Source organism: Catharus ustulatus, chromosome 2, assembly GCF_009819885.2.
Source record: "Catharus ustulatus isolate bCatUst1 chromosome 2, bCatUst1.pri.v2, whole genome shotgun sequence".
Classification (NCBI taxonomy): Eukaryota; Metazoa; Chordata; class Aves; order Passeriformes; family Turdidae; genus Catharus; species Catharus ustulatus.
The window spans coordinates 104526500-104549089 of NC_046222.1; the positions used below are offsets into that span (position 1 = coordinate 104526500).

General features: G+C 36.8%; 1 protein-coding gene across 3 annotated transcripts in view; it reads left to right on the forward strand.

The window, feature by feature from the left end:
- Positions 1 to 22590, forward strand: part of WWC3 (WWC family member 3) — a 98418-nt gene that overhangs the window by 35280 nt on the left and 40548 nt on the right. For 2 of the 3 annotated variants that reach the window (XM_033051811.2, XM_033051812.2), the window contains exons 1-5: positions 689 to 792; positions 5494 to 5697; positions 8710 to 8786; positions 10915 to 10994; positions 17089 to 17218. In XM_033051811.2, coding sequence (XP_032907702.1) covers positions 777 to 792; positions 5494 to 5697; positions 8710 to 8786; positions 10915 to 10994; positions 17089 to 17218 — 507 coding nt within the window. In that variant the 5' untranslated portion in view covers positions 689 to 776. Of the gene's footprint in view, positions 1 to 682; positions 793 to 5493; positions 5698 to 8709; positions 8787 to 10914; positions 10995 to 17088; positions 17219 to 22590 lie in introns of those variants that run through there. The other variant, XM_033051813.2, reaches the window with a different exon arrangement.

A 22590-nucleotide genomic window follows, 5' to 3' on the forward strand; every position in this document is an offset into this window, starting at 1 on the left:
ATTACCCACTGATCTATTAAGACGTTGTTTAGCAAGGGCTGTGATATGTTAAGCTGCTAGGTAGTTATGCTGTTACTTAGTAATTACTATTTCTGCTCTAATTGCTTCTGAATTTTTCAGAGACGTTTGTTTGTCTCTCTTCTTTTTGAGGGAGAGGAAGTAATTTGGATCCAGTAAGTAGTCTGGATCAAGAGAATATCATTAAAAGTTGGAAATGTATAATTGGAAAGAGGAAGTCTGTTATATAATGCTGTCTTGAATGTTTTGGGTTTTTTGGGGTTTTTTGGAGTTTTTTTAATGACAAGAAATTATGTTGTCACCAGGAAGATATTAAAACTTATAAAGCTTCTAGTAGTTTCAGCAGTGGGGAACTCCAACTTCTCATTTGTGTTCTTTTCAGTATGGGAGAAGAACTGGCAGGACTGCATGCCATTATAATTAAATTGTTATACATAGAAACTAGAGGTGAGAAGCTTGTCTTACCTGTTTGGGGAGTATCTGTCAGCATATTTAAATGAAAATTTATTTTGAAATTATATGTTTGTAATTATCAGCACATTCCTAAGTAGCATAACTAGTTTTTGATCAACTGACAAAGGTATCCTCAAAACACGTAATAACATTCACTGGATTGTAAACTCTGCAGCTTTTGTACTTATTTGTGCTATTTTTATTTTTTCAGGATTACAAAGCCATTGACGTTTGCTGACTGTGTTGGTGATGAGCTTCCTCTAGGATGGGAAACTGTTTATGATCAACAGATTGGAGTGTATTATATGGACCACATAAATCGTGAGTAGATATGATTGTTTTGAGGAATACTAGCAAGCTGATGTTTATTCTTGTCACTAACGTTGCTTCTAATGCCATTTATACACCTTGTGCTACAGTGAGAACATGTATCCTAGTAATTCCTTGCAGGAAGTGTTGCCTTATCTTTCATATGGGGACATAATTGTAAAGAATTCCATTTGTAAAGAATTTTGCCACCTATGATTGAGCTATAGTGTTTAACAATATTTTGGTTTGCTTGGTCATACTGTGAAGTATTAGTAATTTTATTGTTGCTTTTTGTCATATGTCAGAAAGATTTTTGTGTTACATTCTTACCTTTCATATTTTTCCAGTCATCCATAATTCACTCTTCTAGACTGAAAACCAAAATACATTCTGAGAGAAGTGTGCTGATTTTTAATCAGAAGCACTGTGAAATACAATAATCTCATCCTTGCTTAAGCAATATATGTTTTATATTTTAATACAGTACAAAATGCTATCAAAAATGCAACAGATGTCCCTTTTGGAAACTAATTTACAACACTTTCCCTTTTGGACTATTGCTGAGCTTTATATCATCACTCTGGCACACTTGCCAGTTCCATTAAAAAAAAAAAGGTCTTATCTTTATAACTTTGTACTACTGCTGCTGTTACTGTTGTGCTATCATTAAGCTTCTTATCGCCATTGAGTGAATGCTTTCAGTATTGTGGGAATTGGCAGTTGGTGGGATCTAAGAAAAGAAAGTAGTTAAACAGGCTATCACAGCAATGGTAAATAGTATAATCTGAAAAACCAACCTCAATACTATCTACTTGCAATCTAGTCAGTTAGGAAAAGAAAGTGTAGAAATAATTTTGAGCTTCCATCCATCATTGGGACTGCTTGTATATCGAGGTTTCACAATTACTTGCTTTAAAAAATTCAAACAACAGAATAATAAATGTTCCCATGGTATTGTTTGACCTATACAGGTACTTACTTGTGATATTTAACAAAGATCATTAAGTAATGATGATAAACTTTAAACAACTGTTAATGCATTAATCACAACGTTAGATAGACAAGAAAATTCAAAGGCAATAAATACAAACTGTTAGGGAATTCTCATAATAACTCTCTGTTTTAAAAAAGTATTGGTTTAGGGATTGCTGTCATGGTAACTTCAGTAATGTTGAAATTTAATAAAAAGTGAGGATTATGTTGGAGTACAGTAATGGGGTGCACTTGCACCAAAGTATGTGCATGAATGCATATTTTTTTAAAAAAAGAAGGTATTACCAACTCTTTTAATTTTTTTTTTTTTTGATTTGCAGGTGGTTTTAGAGTCCCTGCAGAAAATGTGTAGAACATGAACTCCTATTGCAATGCTGTTCCTTAAAAAAAGCTACCAATAGGCCTCTGTGATAGAAATAACAATAACTATCATGCCCAAAAAAAGGACTTCCTTTTGCTTTTCAAATTTTGTTATTAGCAGCTTTACCACAGATTTCAAGTTTGAACTTATGGAAGGGGTATTAATCACTGAAGGCATGTCAGATCTGGCTTGCATTTTTTTTTTTGGTGCGACTGAGAGCAAAAATTGTAGAAAAGAATCTTTGCAAAGGGCAGTTAAGTTCCCAAATGATCAGTGGGTAGACAAGAAAAAAAGTTGAATATTAATGGGTCTGGAAAAGTAAAGCTAATCATATTAGGTATGAAATAAAGTGATGTATGAACAGAGGGATAGAAGCTTCATGGGGACAGTGCTGAACTGTGTAAAAGGAATCATTCAAAAATTAAAAAGGTTGCAAAATTAGTCTCTTTCATGATAACTAATTACTTGCAGCCCACAGATATTATCCCAAATGGTAATTCAGCCGTCACAGTAAAATGGGTTTGTCACCCTTAGGCTAATACAGTACTTTCATATACCAACAAGATTTCTAATAAGAGGGAAGACAGAGTTTATATTATAGCTGGATAATTATTATTAAAAAATTAGTAGGATACTTGATCCAGTTTTTAAACTGTGGACAACAAAGGTACCAATCAAGACTGCGTGAACTTCCTTTGTAGAAATGAGAACTAATGAATAGACAATCATGTGTATCATGAGGTCCTGTCAGGTGGTGTAGGAGCTGAAGAAATGTTTTGCTGAAATGAGTATGTCTAAACCACTTGGAATGGCAGCTTCAGGAGAAAACATTTGGATTGCCTTTTGTGACTGACTGGATTAAATGCTTTATACAACATTGGAGTTCTGTGTTAATTGACAAAACAGTTAGAAGTACTTCAGTGTCAAGAAATACTGTGAGAAAATGCAAGGGATAATTCAAAGAGAGTCTTTCTACACTTACACTTACTAGGGACCTCTCATGCTTTGTGCACTCTCTCAAGCTTTTTGCCCTTGCACCTTTTAAAAGAAAACAGCAATACATCTGATTTTTTTTCTAAGTCTCTTGCTATGTTTGTTTACCCAGGAAGCAAAAAAAAAAAAAAAAAAAGATTTCTAGGCAATAGTTTTCCATTTAAACTGGAAAAAAAAACAAGGAACAGAAGAATCTTCTGTAAATCTCAATGGTGCTTCCAACCCTGATCTCCATCTTGTTCTGTAAATTCAGTACTTTGTTGACACCCTTACTAAGCTGCTCTTGGCTGTTATCCAACCATTGCTTAAAAACCTTGGCAGTTGCCAGCCACAGAATTCCTTTCCCTCCTCCTCGAATCTTGGGAGCCTTTGAAGTCTCCTCTAAGCAGTTGGGCATTCCCCAGTGAGGGAATAATATATTCTCTGCATTTGTCTGGGACTGTTCTGGAGTTGCTATAGTGTTTTTTTAATTGGTTGTAAAGAAATGAAGGAAGTTAATTTTATCTTACAATGTAGCTTTAGTCTTGTTTTGTGGCAAACTTGTTTAGAAATCCAGGTCAAAGTTTCATAAACCAGAAAAAAGCAGAGCTTCCCATGCACTAAAGTTTTCTACCTCAGATGAATGCTGCTAGCTTTTCAGAAGGCTTCTGAAATAGTTCTGTGAGAGATGCAGCACCTTGAAGTATAGGATCTCAGAAGCTTAATGTGTAATAGAATGTAGCACCTTATCCTAGCTGTTTATTGAGATTAGGACTAATAATTTGCCATTCAGAGACAAAAACTGAATCCTAGTAAACTTGTTTTATATATATTTACTAATTTCTTGTCATTTTCATGGGGGTTTAGCAGTTCTAGGATATTAAAATTTGCACAGATATCAACGGTACTTATGGACAGATGAGGTAGCGGTGGAAATTGAAATACCCTGAGTGAAAGGTGGGCAGCATCGGAACTCTGTTTTGTTCTGCTTGCCCTCCATGTAGAGAAGGATTTATGGCAACTCAGCAAACCAAAGCACATCCTGTCCTTGGCTGAGGAGATAGTTTTGGATCATTGGAGCCAGAAGGGAATCAAAAGGGTCCCTGGGAAGTGGGGAGAAATTGCAGAACTGTAGGCACTATTTTTATACAGTTTCAGTGTGAGGAGTTGCAGGGAGAAAAAGGTACAGCTGTTGAGAGAAAAGGTTATTTAGGAACCTAATCTGGAAATCTGTTGGAAGCACTGCTCTTTGATGAGCTTTCTGTTTTTGTTTATATACTTTTCAGACGGCTCTCAAATGGTAGAGCTGCTAGCATGACCTTGACTCCATTAGAGTTCTTAATCTGTTGGGCTCAATCTTCTACAGTTTTGTATTTCATCACTGGCTCCAATATACTGAATTATGTACCTAGGATTAGTGCAAAACATAACTGGCTTTCATGTCTTGTAAGAAATCAAGTTTGCAAAAATTGCTAGGTGCTTAGCTCCTGACTGTGCTGCAGGTTTTGCCACTACTTTGAACATTGACATAAGTGTCTGCAGCTTCTTCTTGGTAGAGCTTCAATCATCAGAAATTAACATTACATTGAAACACAGGACTTTACATGGACATCCTCATGTAAAACATATTTGTTGACTCACAAAAACCCCCAAAATGATCCAATAATTTTTTGGAATTTTAACATGTGTCATCCTCAAATGCCTTTGCAATTGCAAAGATATTGTTTTGCAGTAATAACCTTGAAAATCAGTAGAAATGGGAAAGATCTCTTTTTTTTTGTGGAAACTTGTTTTTGGTTCGTGATTAAATAAAAACTGTTCTAAACCCTGCCAAAGAAAAACATCAGACTGCTGTTTCTTAGGACAAATAAAGAGAAATTATTTTAAAACTTTATGGATTGGAGACTAAGATGCTGCCTTCTCTGTTGAATCACCTTATTCTTCTCAGCTATGAGGGGTAGCCTGCTGTCCTTTTAAGATGCTGTACTTGCAAAGTTGTATACAGTATCATAAGATAGTTCTAGGTTAGACTTACAGGTTAAGCATTGAGACACCTTTCACTTTTCCTTGTGGTTCTTGGTTTTTAGGAAGTTCTTGGAATTTTCAAGTTGGCTATGAGGGAAGGTTAGAGCCAAATTTCTGTTTTCTTTGGGTTTGCAGTGGTTTGTAAAGAAAAGAAAAACATTTAAATGCCTTTTATATTTGAAAAGGACTTTCCTGTTCTTTCACTCTGCATCCTTCCTTCTTCTCATCCTGGCTGGAGTGATTTTGGGTGCTGTAGTGTCACGTGTGCTTGTTGAGAATGAATATTAACAAAAATAGCTTGGACTTGGTAGCACAAAGTGTCATATAATTTTATTTTAATGCTTTCACTTTTTTCTCCTTAGAGCTCACACAAATTGAGGACCCAAGGGAACAATGGAGAAGGGAGCAAGAACGCATGCTAAAGGAATATTTAATAGTTGCCCAGGAGGCACTCAATGCCAAGAAGGAGATTTACCAAATAAAGCAGCAACGTTTTGAACTAGCCCAAGAAGAATATCAACAATTGCACAAAATGTGTGAGGATGACAGCCGTTCCTATGCCAGCTGTGAGTTTACTTCTACTGTCTTTTCTTGATTTTACCCACCGGCCCTCACAAGATATGGTGTAAGAAATAGTGGGAAGTATTTCCATCACCTGATTCTTCTCTGAATGAAGGTCTTCACTACAGCAGTGAGGTGCTGTCCTTTGACTCTGCAATTCAATGTCTTCCCATTCCTGTTATGTCTATTACAACAGAGATTTAACATTTAATAGGCAACAGGCATGTATCCCAACTGGTATTTCTACCCATCTTGGAGCCAGCTGTGATGCTTTCTGCAAGGCAACAAAGGGCTGAATGTTGCTGGATCACCTGCCTACATGTGCTCCTAAAACAAGAATATTTTCCACTTAACATGTGAGGGAGCCACCACCTTAGGGGAAACCTTCTGTGGATCCACAGTCTATTTCGCAAACTCTTTATAAAGTGTTAGGGACAAGCTGTAGTCTTCAAGAGGACATCTTACCATGAACTAGAAAACAATATTTCATTAGTTCAGCTCATTCTTGAATGTCAGCCTGTAATTCTGATGTTGGTGATAGGTGATGCAGAGCTTTGGTTTCCTGCCCTTTACATTCTTATGTCTCTGGTAGTTTGGAGTAGATGATACCCTTTTTCTGAATTCTGATGATGTTGCGCTACTGTCATGGCAGTTGGTTGGTGCAGTAAGAAAAGGTGTCTTTGTCAGAGTCAACCAGACTAGTTCAAAGAAATGGATATACCCAGCACCACATGGAAATCTAGTGGAGTTGTACTGGTTTTTTAACTGGACTTTTTCAATGACTGTACAGTCATTGTTTTAACTGCAGGTTTGCTGTTAAGTGCCAAGGATTTAGTAAGAATGGGAAGTTCTGCTATAGCCTCTTCTGAAAGTGTTCAAGAAATCAGACTGTAGAAGGGGGCTTAGAGCAGGTGTTTGGATAGAAGTGTTTAGCTACTGATTCACTGTTATTTATTAATCCAAGGTAGTTCATACATGTGCCAAAGTCCTGAATAGAAGATGTTTGCTAGAGCAGAGGTGTAGCAGATGGTTTGGACCAAGTACTCTGTTACTACTGAACTGGGATGCTCATCTTTTTGTTTAGTTTATATATATGTATTCTGTGATTCAGTTTGTGACATAACTGAACAGTTGTGACTTGTCTCATTTCCCCCTCTCATGTTCAAGTTTCTGAAGAACTAGCAAGATGCTTTCCTATTAAGAAAGAATTAAAAAAAGAGAAACTATTGTTTAAAGTATGTTAAACAACTATTTAAAGACTTGGAATAAAGTAAAAGATAGTGTCATCAGTATTTTTGATATTATAAAATCTAAATCGACATTTATTACAAAATCTTTCTAGAACCTTGGGCTTTTTGGTTTTTTTAAAATTTGCAATAATTCTGTGGGATATTTTGTTGAATTTCTTCAGGTGAATATACAGAAAGAAACTTCTGTGGAAGGTGAAAATATACTAGAAAAATATAACCTTTTTCATATTTTTGAAGCTCTTAGAAAAACAAGATATTTGAAACAGCAGCAAAATATGACTGAAAATGACAAAATTGGGGGTTGTGAAAGCAAATGCTATGTCAATTTACTTATTTTCTCAATCTTCTGATAGTTTGGGGTTTTGTAGGTATATCTGGAGCTGAAAATGAGAATCTGTAAGAGCAATTACATATAACCATTTCCTTGTTTTGAGGTGGAAAAATATTTTAATTTTCTACAGATGTGTTAATATATTTTGTATTGGTTTAAGGTCATATGTACCTGTTTTGAGAAAATGAGATGGGCTGATTACTCACATGATTTTAAAATTTTTTTTAAAGATAGCCTTTTGGGGATTAATCATGCTGTCAACTCAAGATTCCCAAAAGCTACTTCTCCACTTGTTTATCTTAATTTGACTCTTCCACTCCACTGCAGGGTGCTTGCTTCTCCTTTTATTGTACAGAAATACTGGGCTTCTAATTCAAGTGCAGTTACATGACCAAAGTTGAACGCTTATATAGCGAATATCTTTGCCTCCCCAATCACTTGTTTCAAGCTATTGCATTAAAAGAACTAAAACTTCACAAAGTGTTTTCCTCCACTTTGCTTGTGGGTGCTGCCATTGACTCAGTGTCGTGTGCCTATGAGTGGGAGGTGAGCTCAGTGGTTGTGGGTTGGCAGGGAGGTGCCCATGCAGCAGCTTCGTGACTCAGTTGTGATGAGCACTGTTTTAAAAAAAAAAATCCATAGAAAATCCTGGATTTAGAGAATTAGTCCAGGCATGACTACTCATTTTGGCAAGTTCCTGCACGCTTGACATGACCTTGGCATTGCAGTATTCTTTTGAGAGTCAAAAGGCCCATTGCAACCTCAGACACGGATATGGATTTCAGTGCAGTAACCTTCAGCTCTGCAAAAGGATGGAAGGTCTGGCAGCACAACCCCATCCATTCACATACCAGGCATTTTTCAGTGGGCCAGTGCTGCCTTGAATGGCTCACTCCATAAATCATGGTTGCTTTGCCCAGTCTATCCTCTAGGATCTTTACTTCATCTGTGTAGGCTTTAGCTTGTAATGCCACAGCTTGAAATCATTGCCCGACTGTAGATACCCTGTGTTAAGAGCTTACTTGCTAGGGTTGGTTTGTGTTTCAGTTCCTTACACTGTTGCTTTAGAAGGCAGTTTCTCTCCCTAACTAATATAATTTTATTCTGACAGTAATTTTTTAAAACTTTAGTCCCTAGCATACTGTTAATTCAGTGCACTTAGGAAGTAACTAGTAATTAGTAATATTACACAAATTACTTGTATAATATCATCATCCTATCGTAGAAACTAGGTGCTTTTAGGGAATACGCAATTTTTGGTGTTCAGGATGGAAAAAAAAGTTTCAGATGGGCCAAATGGAAATCTTCAGTTGTACTTCAGCACAGAGGATAATTTTAGAACCTAGTGACTTGGTTTATTAGATAGTGCCTCATCTTAATAATTGTATTAAAGAAGGGAGAGAAAAAAAGTTAAATACTGTTTTCCATCTGTTTAGCATTCTCAGGATTTTCAGCTAATACCAAGTATGACCCATATCAGATTAAAGCAGAAATAGCCAGCCGTCGTGACAGAGTGAGTAATCTTTTTTCATTTTGTAAAAATATGAATTAGGCGTGGGGGAGGGAGGGAGGGAGGAAGGGTCTGTTTTTCTTTTGCTTTAGCAGTTACACTGAACATTGCATGCATTTATAAAAATAAGGTATTGAGAAGTGCTTTTTTATTCTAACACGTTGCTCTAATAAAACAACTCTCTATTAGCTGCATTTTGGAGACTTGAGAAGTTTTTTCAACGTTACAAGTGCAAACATTTTTGTCGCAGATGTCAGAGGCAAGCTTGGCCAGGCTTTCAGAAATTGCTTTCTCTCTACAAATTGCCATCGGCAGTAAATGCTCTCCAACAAGATTCTTTCCATTCAAACCCACTGTCTTCATACCATTTACCCATTTTCAGCGAGGTTTTGCTGGACTGTAGGTGTAGCCACTTAGTTGGAAATCTCTTAATTCAGTAGACCTATTGGCCAAATAGAATTTTTCAGCTGATTGGCCAGAGCTGTTTTATGAGGAGAGGGCAGTTCAAGTATTCTGACACTGATAGGCAGTGTACAGATTTCTGTAACAAAAATGTTCCTTATTTATTTATTTTTTTATATATATATCTAAAAAAAACTAAAGTAATAGTTTTGTAAATAAGTATTAAAAAAACCTTATCTTTGCAGGATAGTGTTCGGTTTTTGTTGTAGCGACCACTTTTCACATGAGTGCCTCTGAAAATAAATCTGTTCACCACCCTTCAAAGGCATTTATTCTATCTGTACATATTTATTACATGCTGACTAGTGTTTGCTTGTTTTGCGTACTCTAAATGTCAGCATATTCTAAACAAGTAAACAAACCTTATTTATCTAAGTAATATTTGAAGAAAATAAAAAAGGTTTTCACTTATGACTGTTTTTCTCCCTCCTTAAAACAAAGTTACCTACTACATGCATAGGATAGTATGTTCAAGTGTGCACAGGCATTGAGTTGTTTCAGGAAATAGAATGAAACAGGCATTATAAAGTTTTTGTGTACATTAATGATGCATTTTGTCATTTTACTTTTGGTGAGTGTTAAAGGAGCTGTTGAGGGTATAGGAGTGTGGAGGGGCTGGTGGCATGAATTTTGACAAAAGGGAGAGAGCTGTGCAGGATGGTAGCACTCTGAGAGTCCTGGTTTGCATCCTGGTACTGGTGCAAAGCCAATTGCTCTTGGAATAGAGCTGAAGAAAAAAATTGTTTACTGTCTTTTTTAAAATTCTGTTTTGCAATGATTTTGTCATTTATTGATGTACATGTGAAAATCACGAGTGCTCTGAGTAAATTCTAGAAAATACACTGAGTTTGGTAGCTTAAGAAGAGAGAGCTTTCTTCTTCCATCCCTGCCCCTCTTTGGGCTCACGGTTCAGTCTTAGTTTCAGTACCACATACTCAAACACCCCTGTTCCTCTCATCCCTTGCATTCTCCTCCCCCTGTTGCCTTCAGTTGTCTGTCAGCTTTGGAGGGCAAAAAGCTCTTTCATTACAGGTCATTCTTGGCTCTTCCACGGTCTGCACAACCTGCTGTTGCCATAAAACCACAAAAATAGATTTTTAGAGACACCTTTGCAATGTCACATTGTATTTATGCTCAGTAGTTGGATCAAGATAATTGACAAGGGGGTTGAGAGGGCAGGATAATATGAAAATAACTGTAGAAAGCCAGACTGCCATTTCTGGGAGAGAGACCAGTTCTGCTGCCAGTAATTTTGTTTTCCTGGAATGAGAAATTAACAGCATTGAATGCTCCATCTTTTTTAAAGTAGACTAAAGAATTGAAGACAGTTGAGAAGTGTCTTTGTCTTTGCTACAAAGGGAGAAGAAAATTTATATTGATTGATACTTTCTAGCTGTTAGCATAAGCTATTGGAGGAAGACATCAGATAGAATAGATGAGGAAATTGATGCTTTGAAACCTGAATATTTTGACTGATGTTTGATTGGACCTTGTGATATTTAAGAAAGTCTCCTGTTGTTTGGTGCAAAATTTTAAAGCAACAAAAGAGAACTTAAATTATCACTTCCAGTTTTTTAAAGTAGCTTAAGATTTTGTATTTAAAATCCAATTATTTTTATTGTGAAAGTTACTGTTACTTATTTTTACTTTTAATTATTTTGTATTTCAGCTTTCTAGGCTGAAACGAGAATTGGCACAGATGAAGCAGGAGTTGCAATATAAAGAAAAAGGAGTGGAAACTCTACAAGAGTAAGTTATGAGTTTGTTGGAGGATTTTTTTTTGGGGGTTGGGGTTTTTTTTAAAATTTGCCTTTGAGTGAATTTCATAGAAAAGTATCGTCCAAAATAAAACAGTAAATGCTTTGCTTCAGACTTTCTGCTGTGATAGTGATGCAGAGTGAGAACAGTGTGAAAGGAGTTAGACAGAATTGGTTGTAGTTGTGATTTTTTAGTTTCACATGCAAGAATAGCTTTATAGACCATATTCTTTAACTCTTCCTCAAGATATTGTGAAACTGGAGTTAGATTTTTTTGAAATATCTCCCAAATACTTTTTTGAGATACCTACTGCCTGGAGCACAGTCCAAAGCACCATGCTGTAGAGTAGTTTACCTGTGGCAGTACTAAGGCTTTCTGGCTGGGCACAGAACTTTTCTTAGGGGGAATTCTGTACACCACAACACTGCTTCTCCCTGTTACCTGATGATCATGCCATCTCATTCTGCACTGTATGGCTGGTTTGTGCTTATACTATAAATCTAGTGGTCTGTGAAACCTTGGATTGTGTTCCATGTGTGCAAAATGTCTGCGTGTAAATGTGACTCCTTGTCTCCTCCCAGTAAGGAAAGGAAGCTCGAGGCAATTTGCCACTGCTCCCAGGGTTGTTATGCAGCCCCACTCTGTTTCCTGCGTGCTCAGTGGTGTCAAAGGTTGTGAAATGCTGTGGTGACCCTCTCTCTGCCACTCTTCCTGCAAGGCCATCTGATGGGAAGGGAACTGTGTGACTTCCATCTGTGTGTTTAGTCACCTACACACATAGCTCATAGATGGGATGCCCAATGGGATAGGGAGAGAGGTTGCCAGGCCATGAAAAAGATGGCAGGTAAACACAGGTTGTTGTGGCTAGACCAAGAGCTTGAACAGCACTTGGATCCACCTTGGATATGTGGCTGTGCATTTAGAATCCTTGGCCCTTTTCCCCGCATGCATGTGAATGAACTGCCTAATGCAGGAGCTTCCTGAAAATGTTGGAACTGTTGCATGTGTTATGCATTTTGCAACTTAAGTGCAGCAGCTGCAGAAATATTTTGAAGCTTTGGATTTATTGCATTGGTGCTACAAAGCATGGACTTTCACTTCAGGAATTCTGATTAATTTCCAGGGATCCTGGAATGGTTAGGATACTTATTTTCCAACTTTGATTGATACTACAGTAACAAAAATTAAAGGAAGATTCTCAGATTTAAATTCTAAAAAAGAAGGAGTAACCCATGCACTTTATATTTTTAGCGTGTTTGGTTTGTTATTTTTTAATAACAAAATTTTCTAGTTTTTTAAAACAGGGCTCTTTTGTTTTATAGTGCGTTTGGATAGTTTCGTAGAAGAAAACTTGTTTATGCAGAATACCAAAATTCTTAATTGGCAGATAAAATATAATAATTTTTAGGCATAAATGTATTTTTATTGAAGCATTTAGAGGTAATTGGAGGAATTGGTAATGTATGATATTTATTGAAAATCAGTAAAATAAAGCGCTCAAAGTATTTGCAGTTTCAATACAATAAGTAATACTTTAAATATAAGTTAACATCTTGGTATGGTGGCCTAGATACGTAAACAGTAACAGAACAAAAGCAATTTTGTCTTATGATTCTTAATCTTATTTTCTTTTAGTAATAATTTCTATGCTTTTTCTGGGTTTTTAATTTGTTTTCCTTCTCCTGGTTATTGGGTTATTTAAGGGTATAGGTTCAGTTATTTTATAAAAGGAGTAACCACTTGACTAAGATGTTGAAAGTATTTGAAGGCCATTTGAAACTCAAGATTGTTTTAATTAGTATAATTCATTTAAGATAGTCCAGCAAAGTAGTGCAACTTTTTGAAAAGTAAAGTCTGCAAATGATTAGGAGTACAAATGTTAGTCTTGGATTATAGCCCAAGTCAAGTTGCCCATGCTCCAGGATGGGGTTATAGGAGAGACCTTCAAGAGAGGAATTATTTTAAAGCATATCTGATTAGTTAATGGTCACTCCAATCATGTAGTTTAAAAGTTCAGGCACGACAACTGAATACTTCAGTGCTGCTCATTGCTGCTGTTGCTGTGGTTGTCCTTTGTCTCGTTGGTGCACTGGGCGGCACTTGTTGCTTGCTGGAGCTGGGGAGAACCTTTTGCCTGTGTGTTACCTGAAGCTGAGCTCTCTGTACTGTCTTCCCTTGTGAAAGACACTTGTGGTTTTGTTTTTGTTTTGTGCTTTTAAGTGTTGTGTTTTTTTTTTTTTTAATTTGCCCTTCTGGTGAGATACGTGCACCTTTTTTTGGAGTGTTTTGCTTCTAGGAGGAAGTGAGCGAATTTGGAGAGTACTTACAGAAACAACTGAAGAGAGGAGCTTCTCTCACCTCCTTGTGTAGTCAGTAGACAAATTAGCCTGAAAGCCTAACTGTACAATCTCTCCCCTACCTCCTGTGTTTGTTGGGAGAGAAGGGTCACTCAAGTCAAGTACCAAGGCTGAAGTAGTTCAGTTTTTCCATATCCTCAAAGTAAGTATATTGTCCAAAAAGGAGTTAATTGCTTCTTCTATAAAGCAAAAATGCTGGGGTTTTTGCTCTGTTCCCCCCCGCCCCCATCCTGCTTCCCCTTTAAAGTTTATTGCATTTTAGACATTTCCCACTTCTATTACGTTTTCTAAATTTTTGTTTTGCGTCATTCTTCTTCCTTCTTGTGCTAAGTTAAATCTTCAAGTAACTGCCAAACTGCAAATGGCATACATCCTATTCAGGTTTTTTAAAGGCATGTACATCACTTTATTTCAAGTGTAAGCCAAGAACAACATTAGGAGCAGTCAAATTTCAGGCTTTACATCTGGCTGAATGTTTGCTTTGAAAGTCTTACCAAAATGGCATCATGTGCAGATATTGGAACTTTCTGCCAAGTGACTCTCTGTGCAGCCTTTGCTTGGTATAGCTCTCAGAGAAGTGACAGCTTTTATGTAGAGGGCAGTTGGGTTGCTCAGTATTTCTATCATTTTATGTTGCTGTCTGATTCAAATGCCTTTGTTAAATGCAAATCTCTTACGTTGACATTTTCCATGTACAGTGTCTGCCTTGGACTGTGTTTTGTTTTCTGTTCTTTTTAATTTTAGTAAAATGGCTTAACCATCTTTGAGGAGAATGAAAAGAAAACAAAACCACAAATTGACTGTAGAATTGGGGTTTTATGAGCAGAGACATGATTGAGGGGGGTTTCAATACCTTTACAACTTCAATACTGTCAGAATTCCAGTATTCATAGAGCTGCAGCTTTTTATTGGGACTGTACTTTCTGTAGCTTCATCTAAATTTGGCAATGTTGTGTGTGATAAACCTTTGAACATAGGTTAGTGTTTGCCCAGTGGACACTTCGTAGAGCTCACTGTTCAAAGCCTGCAAGGATCCCCACCCAGCAGCTTTGCCCCAAGGCGTGTCTGATCCTGTCACAGTCCAAACTTACAGGGTTAAATATGAGCCTTTTCTAGAACAAATTCCTTCCTCTGGGCTGACAGCAGAGGCTGAGAAGGAGGAGCAGTTCCTTCTCCCCTGTGTTTTCAGTGACCCTACTGCTCCCCAGCAGGAATTTTGGAGGAAGAAGGCGTTCAGCAACAAAGGAAATGAAAACTTGGCCAGTTGGCCAGGAGAGCAGAGTGAATGCTGTGAGAAGTTGGGAGTGACAGGGAATTAGGGCTGGCTAAACAATTTGTAGCTGCAGACTAATTTAGAGGTTAGGAGATCTGACAAAAACTTTAAATTTAGATTTTTGCTCAAGTATAGGCGTGTGCTTTGGTGAAGGAAAATGGAGGAACATGGAATCTGCCCTATAGGACTGAAACGACGTGAAGCATGTTGATAGCCTGTATATCCTAAATACTTCTTTATATCCTTACAGTCTTGCGTATTAGTTGAATATTCTTGCTATTCATACGAAGGCCTGATCTATATTTGTATCATGCTGTTTTCCATTAATAAAATGGAAGACTCCTATTAACTCCATGGCTTTCAGAAATAGATCTTTATGAAAAAAGGAAGAGAATTAACAGACAATAAATAACAGGTAATTTTTGTAAGCTACTTTAGTCATTTCGAGTTGACAGCAATACTGATTTAAGCCTAAATATTTTTGGCAGTAGGAACTTCTCTGATTCTTTCCTTAAACAAATATCAATTCATAAGCTGGGCTCCAAAGTGGCGTCCAGGAACATGAATATGTGGATAACTGGACAGAAATCTGGTTGAAATTAAATAATTTCCTTTTCCTGAAATGCCATCTTAGTCCTGGCGAACAGTATAATGAGCAGTTGTGTAGAAGGCATTTTCATGTGTAATATTTGAACATAGTTCTTAACATTACCGTTACCTTCAGATAAAAATGTATTATCTTTTTAATGTGACTTTTAGTGAATTGGATTAGTTGTTTTACCATGGTTTTATCTACTCAGGATTTTAACTAAAAATTAGTGAAGACTCAAGGAAACATTTTGAAAACAAAAGCAACCAAACAAACTCGCAGCTTTAATACACATGACATTTAAGTCCTTTCCTGTTCTTGAGCCAGTATTCATAAAAGATTATATGTTTTCTTATGTAACTTGGGTAAATTTGTGTTCAAAGAGAAATCTTGAGAGTCAGACTTTTGTGTTGTCTCCAAAACCAGTAGAAAAAACCCAAACAAAATAAAACTGTAGAAATTGACCTGTTTTTTTCCCTAAATATTGTGAGCTACACAATAAAATCACAGGATTTTAATTTACCCTTTTTGATTTTTCATTTTAATGTTTTAATTTTAAAGCAAGTAATCAGATGTATGTGGAATTGCACTGCTTGTGTTTTAACTGCTAGAACATGCTGAGAGACTGTTGTTGACACTCTTAGTTTAATATAATATCCATCTTGAAACTTGTTAGTTAGTCTCAATATTTTAAATAGAGTTTGGGTATTCTTCTGTATGTATATCATACCCTCTCCTACTACATCTCTTTATAGATTGATGTCTTCTGTGATGAACAATGTGTGTTTTTATGTTTAATGCTGTTAACTTGGCATATCTTTTCCTGAAGCTCTTTGTTCTTAGCATTAGCCTAATGACCTTCACACTTGCCACCTTTTCTCTGTACATTCTTTTTATACTAGATTAACATGAAAATTGACTTTTCCATATTTTAACGGGAACTTTACATGATTTTCAATAATTGCTGTAAATAAGGTGTTAAAACCTCATAACCATTTGTTGTAAATCTAAGATCAAATAGTTATTCTGATAAGTTCACTATAGTCTCTTGTCTTATTCTTTATCTATAAAGCAAAGCAAATTATCAAGATGATACACTGGACTAGTCTTCTGCATCCTAATATGTTGTCCTTTACTATTGTGAAATGTTGGAAACAAGGTTGAAAACTCAGCCAGTGAATGTTCCGCTTGAGAGATTTTAATATGTCAAGATGGAAACATTAGTATTACTTCAGTCTTATGTCATCACTTGTGTTCTTGCTTCTTGCTTAAAGATTTAAAATCTTCTGGGATGTTCCCTTATTATGCTTTTCAGTTCAGAATTATAACGTCTTTTAGATATCTTATGGAAGAGATATTCAAAGAGGCCTATAATGACAGGAAAGCATTTGCAATCAAATTTTAAGCATCAAAAATTTCTTCCTGGGAAAATGAAATGCCTTTGTTAGAAACTTCTAAAGCAGGATCAAATAGAAGTCCTGGAAGAGATACTGCAATGTGTGATACTGCATGGAAAATATGACAGCTAGACTGCTCATTGTTACCTTTTGAGTTATAACCATCTAGGTTAGTTTTAGGTTCATTTTACTTTTGGTACATGAAGTTGCCCACAGACATTACTCATCAATAAGCTCTGCATTAGGATATTAAACCCAGGAAATGTGTTGGTTCTGCAGAACCTGGGTGGATAATTGCTTTGCTTTGTCTTTAGAGTGGACTTGGCACTGAGTGCTGTGTTAATTCCACGTAGAGTACCGTGTTATTCCTGGAACTGAAGTGGTACATGAATAAACAAGAGGTCTTAAAAAGTCCATGTGCTTTCTAATTGTGTGAAAATTCCTGAATTTGTCTTAATATTTTCAACAGGATTGATCGTAAGATGTCAAATGCTCATACAAATTACAGACTGGATGAAGCACAAGCTATAATGAGTGAACTTCGAACCATAAAGAAAGCGATATGCACAGGTGAAAAAGAAAGGCAGGACCTTATGCAGGTAAAAAATCTGCTACTGAACTACTAAACAGTATTACCCTACCTCTGTTTTCTTGCTTGGGATTGCATTGGGTTTACCAAGTTTAAATAAGGATTTTTCTGTTTGATAATTGCCAATAGCTAGCAAAAAAGGTAAGTAGTCATTGTTTATGCTGCTTGCACAAGATTTCATATGCGTTTCATATTTTTGTTTTCAATAATGTAGTTAACTGAGTTTCATTTAGCTCAGTGTTTTCATTGAATAACTTTCTATTGTTGCTATGTTGATGGCTACTAGTAATTACTACTACTGTAGTAATTACACTGTAACAAGAAAAAGCCTCTGTGATTTATGGTATTTGTTTATAATTTTATTTTATGTCTCTTTGTAGTACCTATAATTAAGTAGGATTGAGAGTTCATGTGCTAAAGTGTTATTCCTTGTGTCAACCATGTTTTTCCCTTTGTATATGTTTCACCAAATTGGATCTCTGTCACTGTCACACTTTTTGCCCCAAACTCAAGTTTAAGAGTATATCAAGGCTCATGTTGGTTTCAAAATGTTCTCACAAAACCCTCAAAGAGTATGAATAAATACAGTGTATGCGCAAGCTTGAAAGGGATGAATTAGAGCATGAGTATTGAGGAGAGATCCATACCTGAGTAGTGGTCTGACCTTTGAATGGGTTCTGTGTCCTGCCTTAAGCTCTCAGTTGTAGGTATGTGTTATTAACGTGATAGGAGTTTGATCAAAGAACAGTGAGCCTCTGCTACTACAGGGACTTCACTATAGACTGCCTTAAATCTGCTGCATATATGGAGAGGTGATAAGGACAGTTCTCTTCACCCACTCTTCAAACATTTGTTTGGGAGGAGGCATTTTTGTTACCTAAAACTGCGGGACCGTACTAAATTAACATTATTACCATTTAACAATGCAAACGTTTTCTTTCACTTTTCTCTGCAGCAGTGTTTTTTCAGGTTTTTTAAATTTTTTTTTAGTTGTTAAATGGTATGGGAAGTTTGTAATCTACATATAATGAATTTCCATAGCTATACAATTATTAAGTCTCCATTGCGTTACACAAAGACCATCTGATGGACCACAAATCCTTGTTCAAGTAGACAGAACACTGGAGTCACTATGAAAATTTCAACCTTGGCAACTTTTAACATACTTGTTATTTTGGGCTGGCCAAGTTTTAAAGCGATTCTCAGTCTTCCACATGCCTGGCTAGAAAGCAGTGATAAGAAAAGCAGCTCTTCATGGATGCAATAACAAACATTTTAGGAAACCAATTGGTAATATAAGAACTTATGTGTGAGATATTGGAGGGGTTTAACTACTGACCTTGTTTTTACTTCCCCAATAGATTTTTTAATCTCTTTTCCTTACATTTTCAGTCCTCATTGGCAGTAAATCCATCTGTAGACATTGAGATGCTTTGAAAATCATATTTGGGAAACCAACTTTAAATGTGCTTGCTGTTTCTTTAAATAGTGTTGTGGGAGTTAGAACTCTAGGATCAAGGATTGGGCAGTGCTGGTGGGACCAGAGGTTGCAGAAGATAGGCAAAAATTAAAAAGTGTTTCATCCTTCTTCATGCTCTGTTTGATATACAGGAAATGAGAGTCTAAGAAGTATCCTCTTTTAATTAATGACAGTCTTTTGTGGTGGAATCCAATAATAGAACATTAGACTATATGTAATCCAGGAGAATGTTAAAAACAGTTGTTCCACACAAGTGTAGGATGCAAAATATTTTTTCATGTTTTGTTACAATGGCTAAATAGAATTAAATGACGTCATTTACAAGATCTACAGTTGTAAAACTGGTGCATTTTTGCCAGTTTTGCTCTGCTTACTCAACTCTCTTTTTAAATTTTGACAAAAAAAAATATTTCTGATGTCACCAAAGTAGTCTGTGCTATGCCTTTTAATAACTAAACGATTGAATTTGGAGATTGCTGTCATAGATTTAGTTAGCTTTGTAAAATAAGTGCAAGTCTATTTTAAATATCTTCTTAAGGAGTTCAGAATTCAATTTTTGTTTTTCTGTTAATACTGGAATTGTATTATCTTTGAAAGCACTAAATTTTAAAACTAATACTGTTTAGACAAACTTTTTTAGGAAATGGTTTTTATTTTGAAATTTTCTAATAGAGGAGTTAGAAGTATAGTGTAAAAAAATATGGGGTTTTATTTCAGAGAAAGGAAACAGAATGTTTTGTACTACTTTTTAATTTAAATCTGACCAGTGTAAGCAACAGAACTAAACATAGTAGAAGTGACTCAGTCTTGTGTAGGTGCTTGGAAAATTGTAGCTGTTGTAGAAGTGTGACAGTTGGTTTAGTTGTGTGGAAGAGGGTGGTCAACTTTAAATTGGATGCTGTGATTACAAATAAAGCAAAATATGCAGTGCTACTGCTCTGAAAAAGTGGGCAGACTTCTTATATGGGGTTGAATAATAAAGGTGTGTTGTCCCTGAAAGCAGTGTGTTTATCTCTCATCCTCAATCTCTTTCATATTTTTTTTTTCTGTTCGGTGTGCATAGGCTTTCAAAATGTTGTCATCCTTGGAGGGCACTGGACTTTGGTTTTTGTGGGGGGTTTATTTCTTTTTTCTTTTCTCTTTGTTACCAGTTAAATTGGCTAAATAGGTTAGATAGGAAGTGCACTGAAATTGCGCAGTGCTCCCAAATCAGATGGCAGCCAATACTGGTGAAATGACAGTGCTCATTTCTCTCTCTTTGGGTAAATCTGGGCTGGTGTGCCTACAACTTCACATTAACAGTAGGATTATTTGGCAGTTTCTGTGGGATTGCCATAAACAACCCTTAAACTCAAGATGAAAGGTGGATTCCTCCATGTAACTGGTGAGGACATTACTCCTACTGTTTATAATAACTATTATAAATTGTTTCTATCTAAAAATGTGCTAACTTGGGTTGTAATTTTCCATGTTGGGGTTGCTGGTGCCTGTTTTCACTCATCCAATTAGAAGACCTTAATGCATTTTTGCTTGCCCTGGGGCATAGTCATCTGTGCATGTAGATGTAAGTTAAGGTGATGCTGCTTGGTGATTGCCACCTGTCAAATGCTTTCTCATTTTTAAGTAGGGGCCAGGACTCAGCAACTGTGTTTGGATAGGAAGCCTGGCCAGCAGCCAAGTTGCCCTTCCTTACCTGCCAGGGAAAATGCTAGAGGGCATTAGAGTCATACCAGGAGTTCATACAGTACCTGAAATACAGGCAAAAGTTTAGATTTAAGTTCTGGCATCAGGATCTGTGGTATTGCACATACATGTAACATAATATGTGTTAGCCAAAGAAGGCAGATGGAACATAACTTACTAGGAGAAACCTCAGGCTTTCTGAATCCTGAGTTTTTGTTGATGCAACTGGCTATGCTTTACTGGGAAGAGGCCATGGTCTGAAGTTTTTATTTCCATGTTACAAACCCATTAGGGATCCGTCTTGATCCTTCATACAGCAGGAGTCTTGACAGGACTGAATGATTTCCAGTGAGTTTTGAGGAGAGTTAGACAGGAGTCTACAGTTTTCACAATGTAATAGTTGGGGTTTTTCCCATGTTGTGAAGCAGTTCCTTTCACAACAAGTCACAAGGATAAAGGGGCACTAGCTAAGAATCTCTTGGCAACGTAACTTGGAATCGAATTTTCTGTTTCAGGGCTGAGAAGAAAATATGTTGTTTGTCCTTCATACTAAAGTGGCTCAGTTCAATTGGGAGGTGGCAAAAAATTGGTTTTTTTGGTGGACCCAAAACAAGTTAAGCTTCTGGAGGCAAGTGGTAGTAGCCTTGTCCCACTGCCAGCACATCTGGCATTGCTCTGCACTGTCCTCTCTCCTTGCCAGTGCTGCTTGTGAAATCCCAGCCCCTCTCTGACCTGTAGAGAGCAGGCAGAGACTGAAGAGGGAGCAGCACAAATTGTCTGATATGTGGCACGTACCTGTGTCTCTCCTTGCCATTCCCTAATAGGAAGGAAACAGTGTGTATGATTTGAGGGGCTGTCAGGGAGGAACTCAGGCTCCCACTCCTGTGGCTGGGGAGCCCACTTGCTCACTCATCCTGTACCAGGCTGGGTGTTCTCCCTCTTTTTCATCTCTAGTGAAGGCTGGCCTGAGGGAGGGGCTGGTATATGAGATGGACTGTGTATGGTGGAAATGGAGGCCAGCAGAAAAAACTCCTTTTTCTGGCTAGTTTCAGGCCTGCTACAGTTCCATAATCCTGGGTGCTTCCTAGGCTCTGAAACTAGATGCCTTCATCTTTAGTGTGGTGTTGCTCCTCCGATCAGTAGCAAACAATTGCTGTTACACAGGTTCATTTCTGGATTCTACTAATTGAATTTGGTGTAAGAAAAAGCAGCATTGCTGTGTTATCCTTTTTAAACGACACTTTGAAGACTGAGAAGTCTTCTGATAATTGGATATGGACAGTAACCTCGACTTGTTGCAAATCACCAGTAGTCAGAGCCACTGAAATTCCTGAGGACCAGCCTTTTTCCAGTGCCATGCTTCAGGGTTGTCCCTGATTCTGTAGTTCTGACACTACAGTAAGCAGTTTTAGAAAGCTTTTGATGTGTGTTTTCAAAAGCAATTTTTTTATTATGTTATGATTTATAGATTATTACAGATCTTCAAATTTCTGATGATTTTCCCCCCCCATTTTTAGATTGTCCTTTATTCTGTGGTGAGAGGACAGAATGTTTTCTTGTTTGATGTGTAATTGTTAGAATCTCTGTCATAAATGACAGCCAGCACAGTGATTTCGTTACTAATACTACATTATCTTTACTTTTTGAACAAGAGAGAAGGCACAATGAGAAAATAAAAGCGATACTAACAATTTTGTTCTTTTAAAGGCTTTTAAAGAGCCTGTCAACCGAGCTTATATTGTCAAAAAAGTAATTTTTGTTGTTTTGTGTGATTGTTGTATTGCCCTTTCCCCTCAAAGACTGATGTTTCTGCTTTACTCTGATGGTTTATGTCATTGTCTAGACATTTCAACGATGTCCCTTGCTTAACCCGAAGTGTAAAATATCTCTTAACTATGTGAACTCTGGGTAAGAGAGCACAGGGATGATATCAGTTGTCATAAAAGTGCAATCAATACAAGGTATTCATCAAGTTGGATGAGATAACAGTATTGACTAAGGAATGTAACCTGTGCAAAGATGGCAAAAGGGCAGGTGAACCACATTTGTCTTCTTTATCAGCTAACTTGAAGTTGACAGCTGCTAGATTTAAAGAGCTACAAGCTGTACAGAAGATAAAACATTCATAGATCTAAAACAAATAATATAAAGTCTGTTTACTGTTACATGCATCTTTTAAAAGGAGAGGTTTATTCCAAAGCAAACCTTTTGCATGCTAC